Genomic DNA, 21,862 nt, shown 5'->3' with positions numbered 1-21,862 from the left:
GCTCTTGTTAAATCGGCTATAATCCCTATTTGGTCATAAACACACACGGATGGGTGTACTGAAATAAAAGACGATAACTTCACTGAATGTTGTCAGTTTAGGTCTGTAAATCTTTCAGCCGTACAGATGTTCATCTGTTTAGACTATGATTTGCATTTAAAGTAAGGTTTATTCTTACCGCTAATCTCTCCACTTTTCACTTTAGTCATATTCCTCTGTAACATTGCAGTTCTTGGGGTCGTGAGTACAGGAAAGAGGGGACAAGAAGCACCATAACACCAGGCCAGGGATACCTGCTGGGAAAGAGAAACACAAGTTAATGACAACAGTAATGTCGTAAGGAGGTCCCCAAGCGATTTTAGGCCTATAGCAGAATAACTACAGAATGTTTCAGGGTCACCTGAGCCATCCCTAACTATAGGCTTTTTTAAAAAAAATGAAAAATTCAAGTCTAATCTTAATAGCAGAGACAAACTTCAGCTGATTCCACAAGAGGAGGCTTGACAACTGAAGGCTCTGCCTCCCATTCTACTTTTAGTAAACCTGCAGTCTCAGAGCAAAGTGCACCATTTTTAAGATATAAAGGGGATATAAAGGAGAGCTTTGAATGTGAGGAGAGGAGAATCTAACAGGGAGCCAACAAAGAGAAGCTAAAACTGGAGAAACGTGATCTCTCCTGTTAAATCTCACCAGAACTCTGGCTGCAGCATTTTCAATCAGCTGGTGGCTTTTCAGAGAAATTTTTGGGTCAGCCCAACAGTAAAGAATTACAGTAGTCCAACCTTGAAGTGACAAATGCACGCACCAGTTTTTCTGCATCACTCTGAGACAGGATGTTCCTAATTTTGAAAAAGTGAAAGAAGGCAGTGCTAGAAACCCGTTTGATGTCAGTCAAAGAGAGAGATCCTGGTAACAAATAACTCTGAAGGTTCCTCACTAAAGCAGTAGAAGCCAAAGTAATGCCAGCTCATGTAACTATATAGCTTGGCAGTGTCTTCCTGAAGCACTTAGGTCCAAATCACCTGGATGACAGCATATGTATGTTCAAGAGTAAGTGAAAATTGTTGAAAGATTTTATTTGATTCCACTCTAAAGGAGCTCAGGCCCAGAGAAGACCGCAGCATTTCTGAACCTTGCTAAGGCATGTTTTCTTAATCTCTCTGTATGAGAGAGTTTTAACTTACATCTGTGGATCTGTCTTCGCTGACAATGCTTTTCAGCCGAGTCTTCTGTATTCTCTAAATCTTTTAATGATATTATGAGGTCCAGACGAGAAAATTCTCAAATTCATGCATTTTGTACAGTTTTATGAAGACTTTGTCCCCACAGTCTTTGACAGACCAGTGAACTCCTCACCAGCTCGACTTAAAAGATAAATCACTGATTTTTTTCCGGCAGTTTTCAACAGACCGATCGAAGAAACTTAACACAGACTTGAACTGTTGTGTTTTGAGTTGAATAACGTTTTTCTGACATGGTCACTGGTCCAGACATTCAGCTTCATGAAAAACACTTTATCTCTCACGCCGGTGCTTTGATCAGACACTCAGACTTGGATAAGAGATGCACACAGATGCAAACGACAGACATTTGAACTTCTGCCTCCCACAAACATCTGTCTGCACTCTGTAATTACACTGGGACAGGAGTTTGCGATTATACACACACCATAGCTCGCTTCTTTTGATCCCCTTAAGTAAGAACGGCAGACATGAAACACAAGGACAAAGCTATACATTTAGATATATTTTTATTAAAAACTGTTGCCTGACAGTTTAGAAATGTGTATAAGAGACTCTAACTCTGATAGAGTGTTTACAAATGTTATCATACAATCATCGAGAAACGCTTTCGACTCGCATCTCCGGAACAGGCCGCAGCAGATTTTCTTTCTTTTTTTCCTCACAAATGTAAAAAAAAAAAAAAATTCTAGAGACAACAGTAGCCAGAAGAACTCTAATGAGTCAACCACTTTGTTCCTTCACTAAAAAAAAAAAAAAAACCAGGATTCACGTTTCTACATCTGCCACGATAGAGCTTTGCAAATGAAATGAATGAACAAAAACAACAAATTGCTGCTTTTAAAAGTACCCTGGCAGAAAAGTGAGCCTACATGCATCAAACAAAGCACCTGTATTATTGCAGTTTATCTCAGAACAGGACAAAAAAAAGGCACAAAGTCTGTTAAAGGGAAAGGTTTGTTTTCTAAACTGGGTGTTTTTTTTTTTTCCATTTAGAGATATAGTTCATGCAAACTTTCCACAGTGTTCACTCATACAAAATAATGATTCTGATTGACTCGCAACATAAGTGGCAGCCTGTGCTTTTCCCAAAAAAATAAAACTTCCTATTTTTATAAATATTAGCTCTGGGCTTTCAAAAAACAAACAAAAAAAAAAGTCAATGTTGCTCTTTTTATGTCCACATACAAAGTAACGCCCTTTAACCATTTTCATTCTGGCTAAACAGGGAAAAAACAAACACATTTTGTCTTTAAATTATCTACAAAATTCATGACATTTCCAGTTGTCTCCAGGATGATGTTTTTGATCCATGATGCGGTATTTTAAATGTAAAATCTCTTAACCAGAGAGATGAATAATAAGCAGAACACCAACTTCCTGTTTCCATGTTAAAGCCCGTTTTTCACAGTTAAATCCCACCTTGTAACCCAAACGCCTCTTTGCACGCGTAACTCAGACGGAATCTTGTTTGATATTTCAGGTCGACCCTGTAGTTTTAAACACTGCCGTGCAGCCAATGTGAGATTTGACTGAAAGCGGATGGTTTTCCACATTTCGTTTTTACACTCAAGTTATTCCTTCACCGGAAAACATATAAAAAAAAAAAACCAACAACATTTAAATCATTCCCAGACTTCAAACTTCCAATGGTTTCCGACAGCTTTCGAATGCCCACGTATTTGGTCGCACTTCCACACACATGCTTCTGGACTTGACCGTTGACCCGCAGCTGTGACTCGCTCTCATCTCGGCACAGCTGAGCCTCAGAAGCTGCTGCTGCTGATTTTTAGAATATGTTGTGACAAAATGACTCCAGTTCTTTGAGGTGCAAAGCATTCTTGTCGCCAGGTTCAGTTTGCAGTGTAGACAGTCCCCCGGGAGTCCTTCCTGAGCTGGCGAACCCTGATCGGCGATCAATCGGGGGTCATTAAGTTGTCTGTCAACCGACTCTGGGGCTGTGACATGTCCTCGCTGTTAAAAAAAAAAAAAAAAAGAAAGGCGACTACTGCTCAAGAATCATTGCCTCTTGGAAGGCTTCGATCCATCTAAAGAGAAAAACACAAAACTGAAAATTAGTTGTGAATTTTAAGAGTTTCACGAAACGAAAGGCCATTTCTCAGTAGGGCAGCCAAAAAGAGCTCCGTTTTTGTCTTCCATGGACTCCGGCGGGAAATATGCAACTCTAATGAACAACTACGCTCACCAGCTCATCCCTATGACGGCATCTGTCTGCTCAATGCTGCAGTTGCTTCTCTTTCCCCTTTGTGTTTTGATGAAAATTTGTGCTCGTCGAGGCCGGGAATAAGCGCCGAGAGAGAGGCATGAGCGAAGCAAACGGATATACTGTGCTCTTGAAAGTGAAACCACGAGCTAGAACTCAATAAGAAAGCTGTAAATACAAAGCTCTGTCCACCTTTTATAAGAGTCATATAATAATAAAGATTAAAAAAAAAAACACATCTACTTCCAACGCTACCCTGTCCCTTCTCATTAAAAAAAAGGTAAAAAATAAAGCGGATGCTCTCTGAAGCAATCACAGGAAAACAGTGTTAGCATGCATGCTAACACTAAGAGTTAATCAAATACATGTCTGCAAGTAAAAACAGAAGCCAAATCTTTTAAATCTTTATTCCTCGATTGATCAGATAAGAACCGAGTGGCTGCAGCTTTACTGCGTTTGTTACTGTTCTGTGGAAAACTCCTCGCTCTGTGTGCAGCGTGAACTCAAATCCCTGACTGACTTTTAACTGCTTTCTAAGGTTTCCATGGTCACCGATAGGCACTGCCTATCATTTGCAGTCTGGTACCTCTGTGCCGTGGGGATGTCGTCAGCTTTGAAGATGTAAAACAGTGTATTTTTGTGATACAGCTTGAACTGCAGCTTCTGAGCCGGCCCGTTCTTCTCCTCTCGCAGGAAGAAACCCAGCAAGGGTTGGCTCTCCAACGCCGCGACATCCTGCACGGAGAGATTACCGCACAGAGTTCAGTTTTAAAATAGCGGAAATCTGCACCGAAGAATACACAAATCAAGAGAAAAATCGGGCACAGGTCAGACGAGTACCTCGCTGGCGGCGTAGGTGTACAGGACTTTATTTTTAATGACGAACCATAGCCTCTTCCACTGCTTTTTGTTGCCTTTTGACCTGTTTAAGTAGCCACTCATGGAGGAGTTCTCCGTGTTGGCGGACACCTGGAGAAACGGCGCGAGAGACAGAGAAAAATTCTTGAATAATTGGTTCAACAAGGGTTGAAACCAAAATCCCATTTTGCTGCCTCGTCGTGCTCTGCACCTCTTTTAGTGCAGCAGGAATCTTCTTCTGTTTTCTAGTGAAGGAAAACGCTCCGGATTTGATAGGAGACACAGATGTGGACGCACAGCGATCGCCTAAAATATAACAAAAAACACAAGAACATGAAGGTATGGCACAAGTTAATAGGAATATGTGGAGTCCCCAAACCCACAAATACCACAGCTGTGTTTGTACATTTCCTTAAAATCAAATGAATGAATCAGGAATGACGGATCACTCACTGTTCTCCTGCAGCTTGACAAAGCAGTGATCACACACACGAGCTGGTTGGTTCTTCAAGTACTCCAGGTAGTACTTATTGGCAGAGCACGCCTGACAAACCACCTGTCAGACACACATGGAACTGCGATGAAAAGGCAGTTAGTTTGAAATTGTACAGGGGGAGCGGCGGTGGTGGCGGCGGCGCAGACCTTTCCACAGGCGCGACAGTGATGCCTCCTCCAGGTGAGGGTGAACTCGCAGGTGCAGATCATGCACATGGTGGCCCTCAGGTCTGGGATCCAGATGGGAGCTTTTGAACCTAAAGGGGCCCCGCTGTCGACCACACCCTCCGCCTGAGTGGAGAGATTCACAGTTAATCTGGATGCTCCGAGCACACCGAACGCCCGCACTGATTCACAGTCTCACCTCCTCCTGACTTCGGCTCGATATGAAGGTTATTTTCTTCTTTGTGTAGTCGTCTATGGCCTTGGCGATGGCCTCCAGCCACTCGTCCCTCTCCGTAGCCGAGCTGCGAACGCGAAGCACATGGTTAGTCACAGCAGATCGGAACGTGCGAAATGCTGCCGATCACCGAGGCGAGGTGCTGACCTGGCAGACAGGATGAAGGAGCGTTCAACGCTTTCGATGTTCAGCTCGTTCTGATAGGCCTCTTGGCTCGGCTTACTCACCTGGAAAACACAACGGCAACAATAAAAAGAAATAAAGTATCAGAATAGTGTAAGAAAGTTACATTAAACGTTAATAAAGAATGTAAAGTGACAAGAAAGAATAAAAGAACGGCGTGTTTGCATGTGCGTCTAACCTTCATTCCAGCCAGAGAGAGCACACTGTTGAGTTTATACTGGCCAGACTGGACGGGAGTGGTGTACATAAGTGCATCATTAAACTGGGAAAAGACACAACAAGGTTCATAGAGATGAAGGGTACATGTAGAAAGTTTATAGACCTTTTACATTTTTAATTTTTTTAATCATCTATCTACACACAAATCTCCATAACAACAAAGCAAAGAGTTTCGTTTCAAAATGAAAAAAGCTGAAATAAAAGCTTTATGGGAGTTTTTAGAACCAGCCATTCATTTTCTATTTCAATTTATCCACTTTATCACAGCTGCCACTGGAGAATGCATGTTTTTGGATTGTGGGAGGAAACCGGAGAACCTGGAGACAAACATTCAAACTCTTAAACTCCACACCATCCCGAAGCCCCCTATTGTAATCTGTTGAAAATAATCAAGAGGACCTTGCTATGTAAGGCAAACTTTTTGCAACCACGAAGTGAAGGCTGTGAATACTTTTGCAAATACAATATTTCAACTTTTAATTATCAAGAAGTGAAACACTTTTTTTGTTTTTGCTTTGCAACTATGGAGCATTGCGAGTAGATTCATGGCAATAAATCAATTCAATCTATTTCGAAATGAGAGTAAAACTGCGACTGTAGACCGTAGATCTGCTCACCAGAAAAAACATGCGCGGCTGCATGACTTTCCTGGACAGCTTCATCAGAGTTCCCTCCTTCAGAAAAACCTGCAGACACAGACATGTTTGCTTTCATTTGGGGCTGCATCGAAAAGCACAGAGGCTGAGCAGCAGCTTTTTACGACTCTAAAATGACTCTCACATGTCGCCTGTCACATGGGGGAGATCAGCAGTCACGCCGAGCAGTGACAAACAAATAAACGGTCCTCTGTCATTACAGATGTGTTTTTTCTGACTGAGGTCTATTTTGAACTCCTTCAAAACATGCGACACAACTGATGACGGCAAAAACAAGTAAAAGCAGGCACAAATCTGATAGGACGTACCCTGCCTGGCTGAACAATCTCATGGTGCCCATTGAGACTGTACTGAATCTGCATCAGCTTCTGAAAGTTATCCTGAAACAACAAAAAACAAAAAAACAAAAAGTCAGACAGGCTGTCAGAGGGGGAGGCGTGCAGAACCGAATCGGGCCTTACCCCTTGTTTCATAATGTCATTCGCGTGGTTGGCCACTTCCTTCACTATGCTGAGGGCAGCTGCGTAGACAGCGGACATGTCACATCACTGTTTGGCATATTTTCAACAAAAAAAAAGCGACACCAACTATGAGAGCTGTCCTTCGTCTCACCTTGTGTGTCTTTGTAGTCCTCAGAGTCTTCTGGAAGGTTCTTCAGATAATCTGTAAAGGAGGAAAAAAAAGGCTTCGACTTCAACCCTTTTTTACAGCAAAAACAAAACTTCTAACTGCAGGTGAACTGACTGGAAATAAAAGGCAAGCAGAAGCAGTGTGGTTAGTTTCTGTGCAGTCAGAGATCCCGAGGATCGTCCCCCGAGAGCAAACCGAAATCCTAGAAAATAAGCCATTCGACTCATCAACAGGTTTCTCTCACTTTGGCTTTCCACCGGGAGGCGCTACGCTACAAACCCCACAAAAAAAAAAAAAAAAAAAAACACCACTGAAGCCAAAACGGTAAAACCTGATTTCAGTCCAAGTTTCATTCTCGTGCTGCCTATAAATCAGCGCCATGATCCAATAAACCCTTGACCTGCGGGCGTCGGGCGAACAGAGCAGGTCGAATGTGGGTCGCGGGGGTGTTTGTACCTGTGAGCAGCAGCTGGTACTGAGGGATCCTCTGCACAGGTTTCAGCAGGTAGTGTTTCAGAGCCAGGCTGGCACATCTCGAACTCATCTGAGACAAAACAAAAACGCACGGTTGCTCAGACATACTCTGAAAAAGACACACTCTCACACAGACACGTGCATTTTTGATGGCTCCAGATAACAACACTTAAGAAGCTTTAACTGTCTGCGCTTATCATGGTGGTGCAAAAATACCCGAAGCAGTATTTTGCACATAATGTTACATAAGTCCTCTCTTATCAAGGTTTCCAGGCAGAAAAATGCTCTCAAGGACATTCCTGATTCGTTCGTTAATGAGTTAAAAATCGTTCAAGGGGAGTACGTCTATAAAAAGACCAACCATTCCTAGTGGGAAATAAGAAGAACAAGATATTCTAAATGAGTTTCAGTTCATGAAACGACACAAAAGGTCACAGAAAGAACTCTACCTCGAACTCTCTGACGACGGCAGCAAACGCGGGGTTTTTCCTGCACTGCTCGTCCAACAGAGCCACGTTGTTGTCGAACTGGCGGATGTAGGTGGAGTACATCTTCAGGTAGGGACCCTTCTGGACGAATATGTCCGACAGCCTCTGATGGTCGCTCCTGTAACCGGACGGAAAAAAAAACAAAACGTCACCCTCAGATTTCAGCAGGTTAAATTAAGATCCGCTGGTATGTCACAGAAACTGCGGGCCCACTTTTCACACACACATTAAATCTGTCAGGTCAGTGGTGAAGGAAGGGAACCGGTCTGGAGGAGACTAATTTCTGAATTTGACCAGATGTCACACTCAGAAATCACTCAGCAGGCTCCAATTAGTTGGGTGCAGCTGCTGGACTTCGGATTCATTCAAGAGATGTGACTGTTCACTTCAGCCCGTCCACATTGGAGATGAGAGGAGAGGACAAGGGACTGGTGCTATGAGGGAGGTTCAACATATTCAGGACATGTTTTCATTTCTTTGTCTTCGCTAAATCAAACAAAAGCAACTAAACTGTGCAGTATTATTACAAATCAGCCCAGACTCTCTTTTATGAGCATGTTCATATGTAAACTGGTGGCGTTGACAAAAGACGACCACACAACCACAATCCCATATAAGCTCGAGCAAATATTTACAAAGTTGCTGCTGTCAAAGAAGCCAAAATGACAGATGATGTAAAAATTGAATTTATTAGCTTGTGAGTAGCACTCCCCCGGCTTTAGGGCCACAAGTGTGTTTTCCATTAAATTAATGTTCTGCAGTTCTGCTCTGATGGGAGCATGAGACTGCGTCCTTTCATCTGCCACTCGGGCGTTTCACAAAGAACATATTTCAAAGTAACTTAACTCATTTGCTTTGACATCCTGGCTGTCAAATGTTGTGCTTGATAATCTCCTCAACTAGAACCGACTGTTCAGTCAAGTGTTTTCAGACTCGTTTTGGTCTTTTCTTTCTAGGAGAACTTGCTCCAGGGCAGGATAAGTTAAAAGTGGCCTTATTCGTACACAGGAAACTTGGATTTAACCCTGAAAAGTGACGCGTTAAGCCCCAAATCCTGCTGTTTCATAGTAAAGGCCGCAGGTCTTTCCTGTCAGGGCACTGAAACCACAGATAAACCCGCCTGACTCACCAAATTTATCAAAACTCATTAGTAAGAAGTGATGACAAATACTAATGCTAAAGATACAAAAGGCCCTTTGATAACAATAATAATAATAATAAAAAAAAAAACATGCGTGTGTACCAGTGTGCTACTCTCTCCTCCAGCTCTCGCAGCAGGTCTTTGTTGAGCTGGTACAGCTGAGGCAGGTAGTACAGGATCTGACTGAGGATCCGCTCCTCCACCACTGGCTTCCCATTCTGACGGGTTGCCTTGGCAACAGCATCCCGAAAGTCCTGAGGAGACATTGGGGGCTTAATTCTGATGTAGCCTTGCGCACACACACACACAAAAAAAACAAAAACAAAAAAAAACACACGGAGCTACACGGGCCGGGTCGGCACATGACAACACACAGCGCTGCAGCTGAAGCGGAACACCTGGTTATCACCTCATAAACTGACCCCTCCTCCTCCTCCGCCCTTCCCCCCGCCTCTGCATGTAGTTCATGACAAGGCTGTGTCAGCACTTCCACTTTGTCCAGTGCGCCAACACACACATGCACCTGGAAGGAAGCAGGGAGGCCTCGCAGGATCCCGCTTTTCCGGGTCTACTTGTGCTTTTACTCTCTATCAAAAGTACTGAACATCCACAGCCAAGAAGCAACGCAACTTGAAGTTCTTGGTGATAAACAGAGTTCATCTGGCAGCAAATTAAAATCAAAAAGCACGACCACAGGACCTCACAAACTGGGAAAAACCATGAGCTTTCCGGCCTCTCCAGTCCAACAGACAAACAACCATCTTTAAATTCACAAAACACACGCACACACACGCTGGCTACAAATACACCAAAACTGGAGGGAAATAAAAAGGTAAACATGTCTGTTGGATGACTTGCCACGAGTATGCGGCAAAGACTCGCCAGCCCAAACACCTTCCTGCACACATACTACGCACACACATGCACACAGAGGAATTATCGAAGGCATGTGTGTGAGTGGAGGTCGTCTGGATGGCCCGAGGAAGCAGCTGCTGCCCGACCAGGCCGTCCACAGAGAGAGAAGAATGCGATCTGCCCTCTTCTCTCTGACGGAGCTCCTCGCCTCCCCCGTCAGCAGCAGGACCAAGTTTCTACAAATCCCGCCGTCGCTTCGCCAGTCTGAGGCTGCCATACAGGTGGACCCTCACCGACTGTCTGGACCCCCTCACCTGGGACACGCCCGCTACAGGCCGTGTCTTTGGGCTACGCACGTACAAAGCAATCCCTGTCAAACGTTTAACCTGCGAAAGAGCAGCTAAAGTAACTCCTGAGCTGAAAGTCGTTCAATCGAATGTTCAGCTAATAGAAGGGGAATGAACAGGACTTTAAGGAAAAGATGAATATTTTTTGGACACCTCTGACGCAGAAACGATGAACGCTCCGAGAGTGAATGTTAACAATGTGAGGATTTGCTGCTTTTATTGCTTACCTGTGACTTGGAAAAGAAAAACTGTTGGTCGAATCGAAACACCAGAACATTCTCCACCTTGGCAAAGGATTAACTAAGATTTAAGACATCTAACGGAGGATGCTGCTGCAAGAAAAAGGCTCACGTCAAATTCTTCTCCGTTTTAAGCGATGCTATATTTACACGAAAGAGGCTGAACCCATATTTATGAGCAGAGTGGCAACATTTTCCGCATGCTCTTCCCCTATGAAGAGCCACGTGGTTCTTGTGACCAACCGATAAACTTATGGAACAGCTATTATGTATTTACTAAAGATTTGAGGTCTCCTAATAATGTCAACTGACTCATTTGTGATTTTTGACTGCTCGTCGTATCGTTTTTGTACCGTTTCCTGGTGCTTTATAGTCCAAATGATTAGCCAGTTAATGAAAGCAATCGTTAATTGCTGCTGTCAGCTGATGATCTTTTATAATGTCTTAAGACTACCACATAACCTATGTGTAAAAACGACTTCACACCGAGTCCTACACGAGGGAATCTGATGCTCTGGAATTCTCTGGGGGCAAGATTTGGTTCTGTTTGTCCCATTAGACGCAAGAGAGACTGCAAATTGATACAAACCCATCCTGAGAGATCGCTTTTAACCTATCGTAACCTTTTCTTTTCCACTATGTCATTCCGCCCCCTCCACAGGGCAAGAAGAGCCACTCAATGTCTTGACGAGAGTGAAAATAATTGTGTGCAGTCAGCATATCTCAACCCAGTTGAACATCGGGAGATTTTGGACCGACGTGTTAGACGGCAGTCTCCACTATCCTCATATATATTCAAATGAAGGAATATGTTTTTGAGGAAGGGCATTCAATCTACCACACAGAATTCCATAGACCTGCAGAATGAATGTAAATGTGAATGGAAGCTGCTCTGGTGCCACACGGCGGGCCAAACACCTTACTAAGGGGGTTTTCCCTTTAAATAAGCATACATCTGTATCCATGTAACTGCGCAGATCATGACACCACAATCAAAACAAACCTCAACACCTACTCATAATCTCTTTTAATGTCTCCTTCTTGCATTCAAACAAGCACCCCCCCCCCCCCGACAGAGTTTCCCCATGACAGGGCTGATCAAAGCACCTCCTCCCCTATGTGGCCGTGCATTTACCTGCCCGCTGTCACCCCTGGGAAACCGCAAAAACAAATCCTCAGACGGAGCCACTTTAAAAGCCTCAGCTGTATTATTCAACCGTGCGAAAAGCAACTGAGCAGAGACCGCACCAGCCGAGCGTCTGGGAAAAGCTTTGATCGCCACTCAAAACTCTGCCAGCGTCCGTGCGGCGCACAAAACACGGTGCAACATTTACTGCGTCGCAGTAGGCCCCTCCGTTTCCCCCGGCTGCTGAAACCAATCATGAAAATGCACATCAAATCAAATCCTTGAGTAAACAGGACACTTACTATGTGAAGAAGTTTCAGGACATCCACAAACCTGGTAAAAGGAGAAAAAAAAAAAAAAAAGGAGTAGAAAAGCCTTAGAGCACAGATACTTCTTATAAAGTTATTTGTTCCGGGTTGGTCACTGTGGCACTCACACTTTCTCCGAGCTCATGATCTCCTGGGCGATGTGCACCACCTTCTTCCTCTTCATCTCATCCTCTTGCTGTAAGATCAGAAAGACAAAACGGTCGAGCGACACCGAAGAGTGAGAAAAAAAAAGTGCAAACCTCACAACAAGTTCAGTGTCAACTCACAGGCTCACTGCAAATCACCATGATCACTGGATCCTGTTTAAAACCATCAGCTTTCTTCAAACAACAGCTCAATCAGGCCTCAAAGCAGAGCAGCAGCCTTTCTGCTCTCTCCATCTGTCTCCTCTGCCAGTCTCTTGCGGGTGCTGAATGGTAATGGGGCGGTCTCTCAGCGACTTAATTTGGACAGCGGCCTTGGCCTCTGCTTGACTGAAATGTCCTCCCGGCCCTATCGGAGCCCGTATTTGTGATACCGCGGAGCTTTGAGAGGCATCAGACGCAGGTGTTGACAGTATCATGGAGAGGGTCACGCAGGACGGAGAGAGAAAAAAAAGCCTCTTTCAGTCATTGAGGGAGCTATTCCTGAACCTGCAGCCCTTCTGTGTTTGCTCACCAGCCCCACTCCCCCCTTTCAACACACACACCCACTTCTAAAAGGCTGTGACAGACAGGCGACCAACACACTTGGCAGCATGTGTGGACGCAGTCTCCTGCGGCTGAAGCGACAGTTAGGTCACCAGTACTGATATCAGTCGTCCGTTGTGACCTGTAAATGATCTGTCAATTTTATACGCACACATTGGGTTTGAAAAGGGTTCGATGGTGGGCCAATAATTCCAAAGCTCTTTCCATGTCCTCAGTGTGAACAAACACAAGTTTACATGTTGCGACATGTTCGGAATAGAGCCGATGTCCCTATTGTGCCACCTTGATAGCAAGTTTAAACTTAACAACAGCTTTACAAGCTTAACAAGGGCTAAACAACTTTGATATCATATAAAGGAGCAGCTGACTGTGCCAAAAACAAGCCTGCGGGGTTAAACTTCCACTTGGATCACACCTCAGCTATTTAACAGTTACGGGTCACAGCATTCCCAGTAAGAACTGGACTGATTTCAAACAGTTTTGTCCTAGAAGACGCGAAAACATAAAAACATAAAAAGACACTGAAAAATCGGATTCAGACCCTCAGCAGTCTAGAACACAATATTTGTTAAATTCAGCTTTCCCCTTCACAGATTAATGGATCTGCAGTGGCTGCGGACACTCTCGGCAGATACGGGCAGCTGAAACGTTTGCCTGTCGTCACATTGACCTCATATCTCAGGAGCACACATATACATCACTGCAGTTTCAGTGTGTCGCACACGTTAAATGTGCAGCTTGCCCGTTACGAGGATGATAAATGACTTTCTTTTCATTTCGCCAGCTGTCTGTGGCTGATCTCTGGTTGCAGCTGGGCCACTTTAGCGTCTTTCTGAATCGAAGTCATCTACGGATTACACAAAACTCAGTCTATTTACGGCCATCAAGATAGGCAAAGGGGATGTCAAAAGTATGAACCGATACACGCATCAGTTTTATCAATGTTCAAGGATTGTATTTAAACTGTAAAGCTAAATAATACAGGTTTTATGTCATTTTGTCGGGTATCATATCTGATGTATGATGTCTGATTTGCGTGCATTTCCCTGTCGTAGCTAATCCAAAGGGAGTATCAGTAAACACAGTGATTCAAACTAGAGAAGTGATGGCATGAAAATGTGAAAAAGTCTTAGAAGTGGTGTCACTGATCTCAACAAGCAGTCATCAGGTATGTTTGCGTTTCAAACTTCTACCTAATTACTTCATGACTTCAGAGTGAGTCAGTGAATTGTTCCATCCCCCCACTGCTTGATTACAGTACCTGTCTGTCTGCCTCGTCCAGGTGCTCCTTGCTGGAGGTGGAGCTGTTGTCCTCTTCGTCGGAGCTGTGCATCTCCTCCTCCTCAGAGTGGACATCCTGCCTCAGCCAGCCGCTGTTCGCCAAAACACCAAGACGAAGAGAAGATGCAGCTGAATTTAGCTTTTCTTGACAAAGAATGTTGATATATGTGAAAGAGAAGCTGGGCAGGGCCGCAGAGGAGCGCGCGCGTCCACAAAAACATCCCCTGGTTAAATAAAGATTAAACAAGGCTTGTGCAACACGGAGGACTGGTTGACAAAGCAAACTTTACTCATGGAAGCACGCGAGTCCGAAACTCCTTCAGAGGTCTTATACAGTGGAATATGTTGACGATTACACAAGACAGAAAAGCTGAGCAGAACTTTGAATGTCCAGGAAAAGACTGTTTGGAGAGGGATTCAAAGCACATAAAAACACACCAAAATGACCACAATCGGCAAAACAGCAAGAAAGAAAAGCTAAACAGTGGAGAAACAGTAACAGATGAGTCAGGTAGCACGGAAATTCTCCTTTGGCCTGGCAAATACAAAAAGTGGAAAAAACTCTTTGGAGGTCCTGGTCACTACATTCACCAGGATAAAGAGGAGAGGGACCATCGGGCTCAACAGCCCCACAGCTCGGAAAACCAAGCCTCTCCGATTGTGCTTTCAGTGCACACAGCCTTTGCAAAACTGCAAAGCCGACACAAAAGCTGCTGCCATCTAGACTCTTTTCTTAAATGCTATCTTTATTTTGGCAAGACAGCGTCAAACCACCTTCAAACCACTGGCCTGCCTGTAAGAAAAACCCACGGGTCAAAAATGAGTCACCGGTCTCTATTATATGATCATCAGATGGGAGACTTTGCATTTCTTGGTCAGATTTTGGAAAGCTCAAGTTCTTATCAATATTTCCTTCACTGCTCTTTGGCATTTCAGAGATTCTTTGCAGGCGATCTATCAAACAAATAATCTGCGGGGTCAGAGCCACGATCACAAACATGAGATATGTGCAGAAAGTGATCAACTGCCGAGCCATCAACCTAATTTACAGGCGTGCCGCAATTGGTCCATCCACCTTTTCTTCCAGCAAAGACATGTAAACCCGTATTTCTACACTTTATCAGCCTTGCTGCTGGCAGCGTTAACGGCATGCTTGGGTCTTCCCACAAACAAGCTGCCTGCCAGTTCAGTACAAGCAGCAACATGCGTTTGTTTCACTAATGTTTTGATCTGGCTCCCGGAGCCTTTTCGGCAGAATGAAGCTGTCCAATGTCAAGCCGATACTTCAGGAAGGGAGTAGCAGATGTGTCTTGATTTCATCTCGTCCCACGTGTAAATCTACAAGTAGGGTTATGGCTCAGAGTGGCTATTTGATAAAGACAGTGGGACTCCACTCCTCCACTTCTCCCATTTCCTTTCACTCTTCAGCAGCAGCTCACTCGCTCCGCTTCCTTGCTTTCTTACGTGTCTCCTTTATCTCAAACCCTGATACGAACTTGGACTTTTTCTCTCTTTTTTCCCCCCTTTTCCTGAGCTTCTTTGTCCCTTATGCTCCCTTTGTAGCCGAGCATCCAGCATACTGGGTCAGGCACAGAGCGCCACTTGTTTACAGCCCGGGGCTACTTACATAAACTTAACAGGCTCGGATGCCTGGGAAACACTACAGATTCACTCGATTCACTCTTTCTCCCCATCAGCACACAAACACTCGGCTCTGCATACCAGACAGAATTGGGAGGCAGAGCACATCTTAAATGTTTTAGTGGCTGGCTTCGTGTCCGTGTACCGCGGCCCTGACCTCATCACCTGCAGAGTCCTGGTCCGAAACAGAAGGAGCAGGAAAGATGTTCACATCACCAATGTCCAGGAATTTTCTGGTCCAAGCTGTACGCATTCTTACATCAACTATAGGCCGTTTCCAGGGCTGCTGGGTGGAAAGAGATCCAACTTGGGGACGGAAAACTGGTGCCAGAACAACAACAAGTCTTTGCCGATCTAGAAGGATGGACCACTGATATGAAGGGGTGGGATTTGTGTGACCAAGACAGCTGAACTTAAATCCTGAGGCTGCCGTTTGTGAATAACTAGAGCTAGCGTAGCATCTGCCGACTCCAGTGCTAAAGACATGAAAACAAGCGGATGGAAAAACTGAAGCAGAAGTCTAAAGCCGACATCAATTCTCTAATTTCCCACGCTGTGCGGTGTTTTAATGTCGAGCAATCACTGTTTCTAAAGGCTGCTAGAATAGACCAATTATCAATTCAAATAACTACAAGCTGAATTTTACCTTTATAAGCCACAATACCTAAAAAAAACAAAAAAAAAAAAACATGCACAGAGCTCCAATAAAGACAACAATGGAGTCAATGAACACATTAATGCTGCAAGACCTGCAGTAACTTGAAAACTTATTTATTTGCCGGAGGAGTTTTTGTCTTAATTTATTCAGAAGTTACAGATCACCCAGCAATAAAAGCGCCTCCCATGCCTTTGAAAAAAACTGATTTATGTTATGCGTTAATGTTTTATTTATGAAATGTTGTATTTCGTGTTCTTCGAAAGTCTTTCATCTTTTCCACGTGAGAAATGAGGAAAAGAAACGGATTTGGTCATTAATTCAAGATGAGAATAAACCTCCTGACAGGTTTTCTCACAGACATACTGGAGAGAAGGAAAAAAAAAAAAAAAAAAGGAGTGGAGGTTAAGAAGAGGCTAAGCCCGGTCCGAGGGCAGCCAGGCCGAAGAGGAGGAGGAGGAGGAGGCTGGTGGTTGCTGGAGGTTTATTTTCCCTGTTCTAGAGAGCTGTGTGGCGTTTCTGCGATTCTCAGACATTTCCTGCTCTGGCCACTGAAAATAACCCACAGGAAAACAGGCTGACCGGCTGCACATCAATGCTCTATTCAAATTCTATGCCACTGCCTCACAAGGCTGACTTTCGTGCTCCTGAAAACAGAAGAACCGCCCGCGCCACCTGCGCAACCTGTCGCACGCGGCGGTTCCCACACCAGGAGCTGTGGGTCACCTGCAATTACAGGGCGGCAGCAGCTAAGTGTTCAACAGCAGGTCTGGATCTCAGTCTACATCAACTTTCAGACTCGTTTTCTGACTTGCAAAAACACAGGCACGCCATTGTTAGAGGTATAAAAAGCTCCCTCTTTGTTTTCCCCCCGAGCAGGCAGGTTATCGGCCTTTTCAATTACACTTCAGTACTTTTTCTGACTCAAGTGCTAAATCATTTTTTAAGATGTGACCTACATAACCTGGTGAATGGCTTCAGACAGATTACCAAGAGGCAGAATGAATGGTGAGAAATGTATGGCAAAGAAGCAAATAATTCGGATTCTCAGTACAGCTCAATACCTATATATCACCAATATATATATATATATATATATATATATATATATATACCTATATAATATCTCCATCTTCTACATGCAACTGTGAAATGAGTGGGTTTTAGGGGTTTTGGAGTGTTGTAATTTTTTAAAATTTTACACAAAAAAACAAACTAGATGGCACAATGGCTGAGCAACAGCCTTCAACTTCCTGACCTCTCAAACAAACGCACTAAATCACCAGTAATGTAAAAGATTGAAAGTCTAACCCAAAACAGGCTTAAGAGAGAAACTAGCGTACCTCTCATAGTCATGGTCCTGGGATCTGGGATAAGGATCCTGCACCTCGTAGATGTCTGAATGTGCTGCATCAGGGTCATGTGACCAACCCAGCCTCGCACTGTGAAACGGCAGGTTCATATACTCCGGGATCTCCTCATAGAGCGGTACGTTCGCATACTCCACATCTTGTTCACAAATATCAGCTTCCCCGATGCAGCTACTGGGCCTCTCCAGGCTCTTCTCCCCTCCGTTTGAGTCCACGCTGGTACAGTCCAGGGACTGCCCTCCCTTGGCCAGAAGCTTTGGCAGCATCTTCACTGACAGCCGGAGCTCCAGCAGCTTGCGGAAAGACAGGCTCCTCTTTTGGGAGTTGGCCCGGGTTGCCAGGTCAGCTGCAGAGAAGGACTGTGCCCTCTGCTTGCTTCCCAGAACCGGAGCTCGGCTCTTTGGCGGCACGCTGCTCCTGGTGGGCATCTGTCTGCTGAAAAACGTCACGCGGGCGAAGCGCCAGGGTGTTTTCTCCTGCGGCGGTGCGGGCAGCTCCCTCATGGGGGTGTGGGCATGTGGAGGTGCAGGAGGGCAGATGGAGGGTGGAGGGGGCCCTGGCATGCTGTGTCTCTGAGGTTTCCTAGGTGGCGCCTTCGGTGACTGCTGATCCTCAGCGGAGAAGGCTTTCCTGGTGTTGGCCAGAGGAGGGTGACAGCCGAGTTTGATCTGTTTGGGGAGACTGTGACTGATTGGGTATCGCTCAAAGTCGCCGTACCCGTCTTCTTCATCCTCCTCCACTTGGTGCTCCTCAAACTCTTTGCTGTGGCTCATTGAGTCGGGTTGTGTGAGAAGGTTTAGAGAGTGGGAGTTGTTTTTGTTAAGTGAAGGGGGCATGTGGACTGTTCTGTGTAGACGAGGCGAGAGGGAGGTCTGTCGTGGAGGGGGAACGGGTGCGCTGGTCTCCTCGCCTACCAAACCCGAGCCTTTCGGGGTTGCTGGCTCATCACAGGTGACCTGTTTGAGCTCCTCGCTCTCTGAACTGAGAGAAAGACCAGCGAGACTCAGATTTCCCTCACGCCCTTGTCTTTGTTCCTCCACCACCTGATCCTGGGCACCGCCCTCCAACCCATCCTGCCTCACCAACACTGGCTTTTTGAATTTACGTGGGTGAGGGACAGGGAGAGGCTTACTCGGGGCAGCAGGGACGTGTAGATCAGGGTGCGACCGCGTAGGAGATGCTTTGCTGATAGGATCTGTGTTTTCTACCTGAGAGAGTTCTGCGGAGGACTCAAGCGGAGCGATACTTGACAAGACGTTGATGCTGCCTGCAACATCACAGGCTGACCTAGAGTCTGTTAGATCTGTGCTTTGGATCTCTGTCAGCACATCTGCTTTCGAATCATCAGGCTCAGCAACAGCACTTTCCTGATGTTTTACGATGTCAAAAGCTTTCCCCTTCTGCTCCTCAGTCCTCTGTGCCTCTTTGTTAAGCAATCCCCGATCTAGGTGTTTCTGTCTTTGAGGTTTATCCCTAGGCTTTTTGTTAATCCGCCCACCTTCACCCTTAACAACAGTTCCGCCCTCCCCCTGGTTTTCTCCACTCTCCTGCGCCCTTGTTCCTGCAGATCCCTCTGTGGAAACCCCATTCTGCAACGGCTCTTTGTGCAAATCAGCCTCAATCTCAGTTGCGTTTCCATTTTCAAGAGGATGGCACTGCGGACAGTCTTCGAGCCCACAGGAGCAGGTGGGAATGATGTAATGCGATTCATGTCTGCTCGTCTCTGATAAAATCCCATTCTTGGAGTTGAGAAGAAAGAGGTTATCATCTAAAGTCTCCTGCTGTTCCTGAGACAGATTAAGGGGCTCGGTGGGTTTGGGTGGCGGGGGTGAAACGGGAGGAGAGGAGGCTGTGGATTTGGGGATGCATGGTTTGGGGGCAACAGCCGGTTTTGCCCTCTTGAGAGTGGCAGGGGACGGTTGCGAGACTGCTGAAGACTGGGAGATAGGGCCAGGTTTGGGGGCGATGGGCGGGGGAGAGGGTTTGGTTGAAGCAGGGAGTTTAGGTTTAGGAGCTAATGGAGGCTTCTTCACCCCTGCAAATAAAAAAAAAAGGATAAGAGTTACAGTATGGTAAGTAGCTGACTCAACGTCCTTCCAGATGAATCATGCAGCAGGTCAGCGCGTAAAGCATGCTTCATCCCTGCCTCCTCAAGCATAAGCACAGACAGCTGCAAGCAGAAGTTTAGGCTGAGGTTAAAAAGCCAATCTCAGGGTCAGAGGGGAACAACAGTGGGTTTGAGTAATGTGTGAAATGGATTTAGAAATCCCAATTTGACTCTCACAAAATAAGTCTTTCCATCTTTTGCCACAGCTGTTCTGCATTTTTCAAACTTATCATACAGTATTTAACTGATAACTGAGCACTGGATAATGTTACCTACTCACTTGTTACAGCAAAAGCACAGCAGAGCTGGATAATTCAATTCAGATTCACATTTAAACGTTCCCTCTTTCCTGTTTTTGAAAGAGCCAGGCATGTTTGGTATGCCATGTCCATTGCATTTTTTTTTCTTCTAAAGCTGTAGAGACAACTGATAAGTTTTTTTCTATGATCCCCCCCAGTGTTCGGTTTGGGAAAGAGGTGGGGTTATTTGTTGAGATCCCTACTCCTCCTGACTGTTTGCGTTCACGGTTCTCTGAAACACATGTTGATCAAATCCGTGTTTATGGAATAATTCTACCCTGTGCGCATGTCAGATCCAACAGAAACTGAAATGTTGTCATTATCTATTCATTCACAAGCATTCAATTAAATTTGGACTTGGTGACACGTCCTGAATCCCGCGGGGAAATAACCTCGTTAAATAAAGGATCAAATAAAAACAGGAAAAAAAAAAACAGCCTCCACACCAATGAAAAGCTGTGAATTCAGATTGTAGGCCATATTTTCCGCTCTCCTAACTGAGACTCTTGGCTGGCCCAGACCACGAGAAGTGGAGTCATCGAGCGGATGTTTCCGAAAAGGCCAACAACCTGAAACCGCTGCGTCCCCCGTGCGGGCAGTTCTGACTATGCAAACTCCGTTAAAAAAAAAATCACCGAAAATAAAGCTTCCCAGGCTTTAAGCGCGCGCGCACTACCATAATACCTCCGTACTTGACATTTTCTACTACTCCATAAGAGTCACTTTTCAATTCGGCATAACTCTGCTGTTGGAAAACCGCAACTTCCAGCAGTGCTTCGCCCAAACTGAAAACAAATTCACCGTGGATGGCGGTGGTGAGCAGTGTGAGAATGTACAACTTCAGCAGCACAGTGTTAACTTTGTGTTTTCGCTTTAAGCCGAATTTGCCAATACGTGCCAATACCACCATACGGTCAGTGAAAAACGTAGGTGGGATATATAACCCTAGACATAACCAAATAAGCTCTAAACTGACAGATTTTGTCAGGAAACTGGCACTGTAAAACGACAACGCTTCAGATCGCCACTTTAACATAACTTAGCAGATCACATTTTGGTGAAGCGAATCTGCCCAGGGCATCCGTGCCAGTCCTTGCACATGTTGACAGTCCTATATAAGATGTAAAACATGGCAGCTTTATATTAAGTCCAGCTTGGTGCATCAACAGCAGGACAGATGTTTGAAGACAAAGGATTTAACCCCCTCCAGCTGCCACAGAGGTTGTTATAAAAAAAAAAAAACAAACACAAAGGAAAATCTGATTGAGAGCTATGATTATGTTTTCAGAAAGCACTGAAACCGAGGTCACTTTTATATCTTTTGAAAGCTGTTATTAAGGAAAAACTGTAATTAACTGTGGCTGGGTAAATATAGAAGGGATGCTATCGACCGTTACAATGTTAAAAAAAATGCTATTTTTGCCCCCCCTCCCTTTACAGTGCCTAAACTAAAACAAATGTTTGTATCTAGTTTAACCAACCACAACATGGGTTTGCACAGCAGGATTTTTGCTAGGATAAGTTAGCTCCCCCACGACACAAACCTGTGCTCATGACTCCCGACGTGATCCTTTCTCCATGAGTAAATTTACTTTCAATGGAATTGCGAGAAAATCAGCGTTTTTGCCTCCTTCGACACCATTGTCAGTGTGAAAATCTCTCCCGGGAGTGAAGCAGATCCATCACAGGGGTTTCCTTATCTCGCCAGCGGATACATGGATAAACTCCGCACACCAGTTACTTTTTCCATTTTTCGAAGTTTTCAGCCACGGTGCTATTCCCCGCAGTTCAATCCAAAGTGGACACACGCAACAATGTGTTTCCGGTTAAGCATTTAAAAATAAAGCTATTGTCGAGAAATATATGTTCGATTTATTAGATTTTCAAATAGCATACATGTTTAAGGACTTTATTT

At 44.9% G+C, this 21,862-nt stretch overlaps 1 protein-coding gene across 1 annotated transcript; it reads right to left on the bottom strand.

The window, feature by feature from the left end:
• Positions 1 to 1,733: 1,733 nt before the first annotated feature.
• Positions 1,734 to 21,735, bottom strand: fgd6 (FYVE, RhoGEF and PH domain containing 6). The gene is made up of 21 exons (XM_075471828.1): positions 21,492 to 21,735; positions 17,515 to 19,576; positions 13,856 to 13,967; positions 12,013 to 12,080; positions 11,879 to 11,909; positions 9,112 to 9,263; positions 7,830 to 7,986; positions 7,363 to 7,450; positions 6,889 to 6,939; positions 6,738 to 6,796; positions 6,585 to 6,656; positions 6,238 to 6,306; positions 5,580 to 5,663; positions 5,366 to 5,445; positions 5,183 to 5,285; positions 4,966 to 5,109; positions 4,777 to 4,879; positions 4,535 to 4,629; positions 4,306 to 4,434; positions 4,052 to 4,200; positions 1,734 to 3,289 (listed from the first exon to the last, which is right to left on the bottom strand). The coding sequence occupies exons 1-21, from the start codon at positions 21,499 to 21,501 to the stop codon at positions 3,247 to 3,249; spliced, it is 3,861 nt and encodes a 1,286-aa protein (XP_075327943.1). The 5' UTR covers positions 21,502 to 21,735; the 3' UTR covers positions 1,734 to 3,246.
• Positions 21,736 to 21,862: the final 127 nt, after the last annotated feature.

The sequence above is a fragment of the Odontesthes bonariensis genome, chromosome 8, assembly GCF_027942865.1.
Source record: "Odontesthes bonariensis isolate fOdoBon6 chromosome 8, fOdoBon6.hap1, whole genome shotgun sequence".
Classification (NCBI taxonomy): Eukaryota; Metazoa; Chordata; class Actinopteri; order Atheriniformes; family Atherinopsidae; genus Odontesthes; species Odontesthes bonariensis.
Note: the sequence above shows the minus strand (reverse complement) of the source record. Positions and strands in the feature narration are given on the sequence as shown.

Coding starts and splice junctions, on each gene's coding strand:
- fgd6 (XM_075471828.1), bottom strand. Junction 4,630..4,776: donor TGTCAAGCTGCAGGAGAACA/GTGAGTGATCCG, acceptor GTTATATTTTAG/GCGATCGCTGTGCGTCCACA. Junction 4,201..4,305: donor ACACCTACGCCGCCAGCGAG/GTACTCGTCTGA, acceptor CTCTCCGTGCAG/GATGTCGCGGCGTTGGAGAG.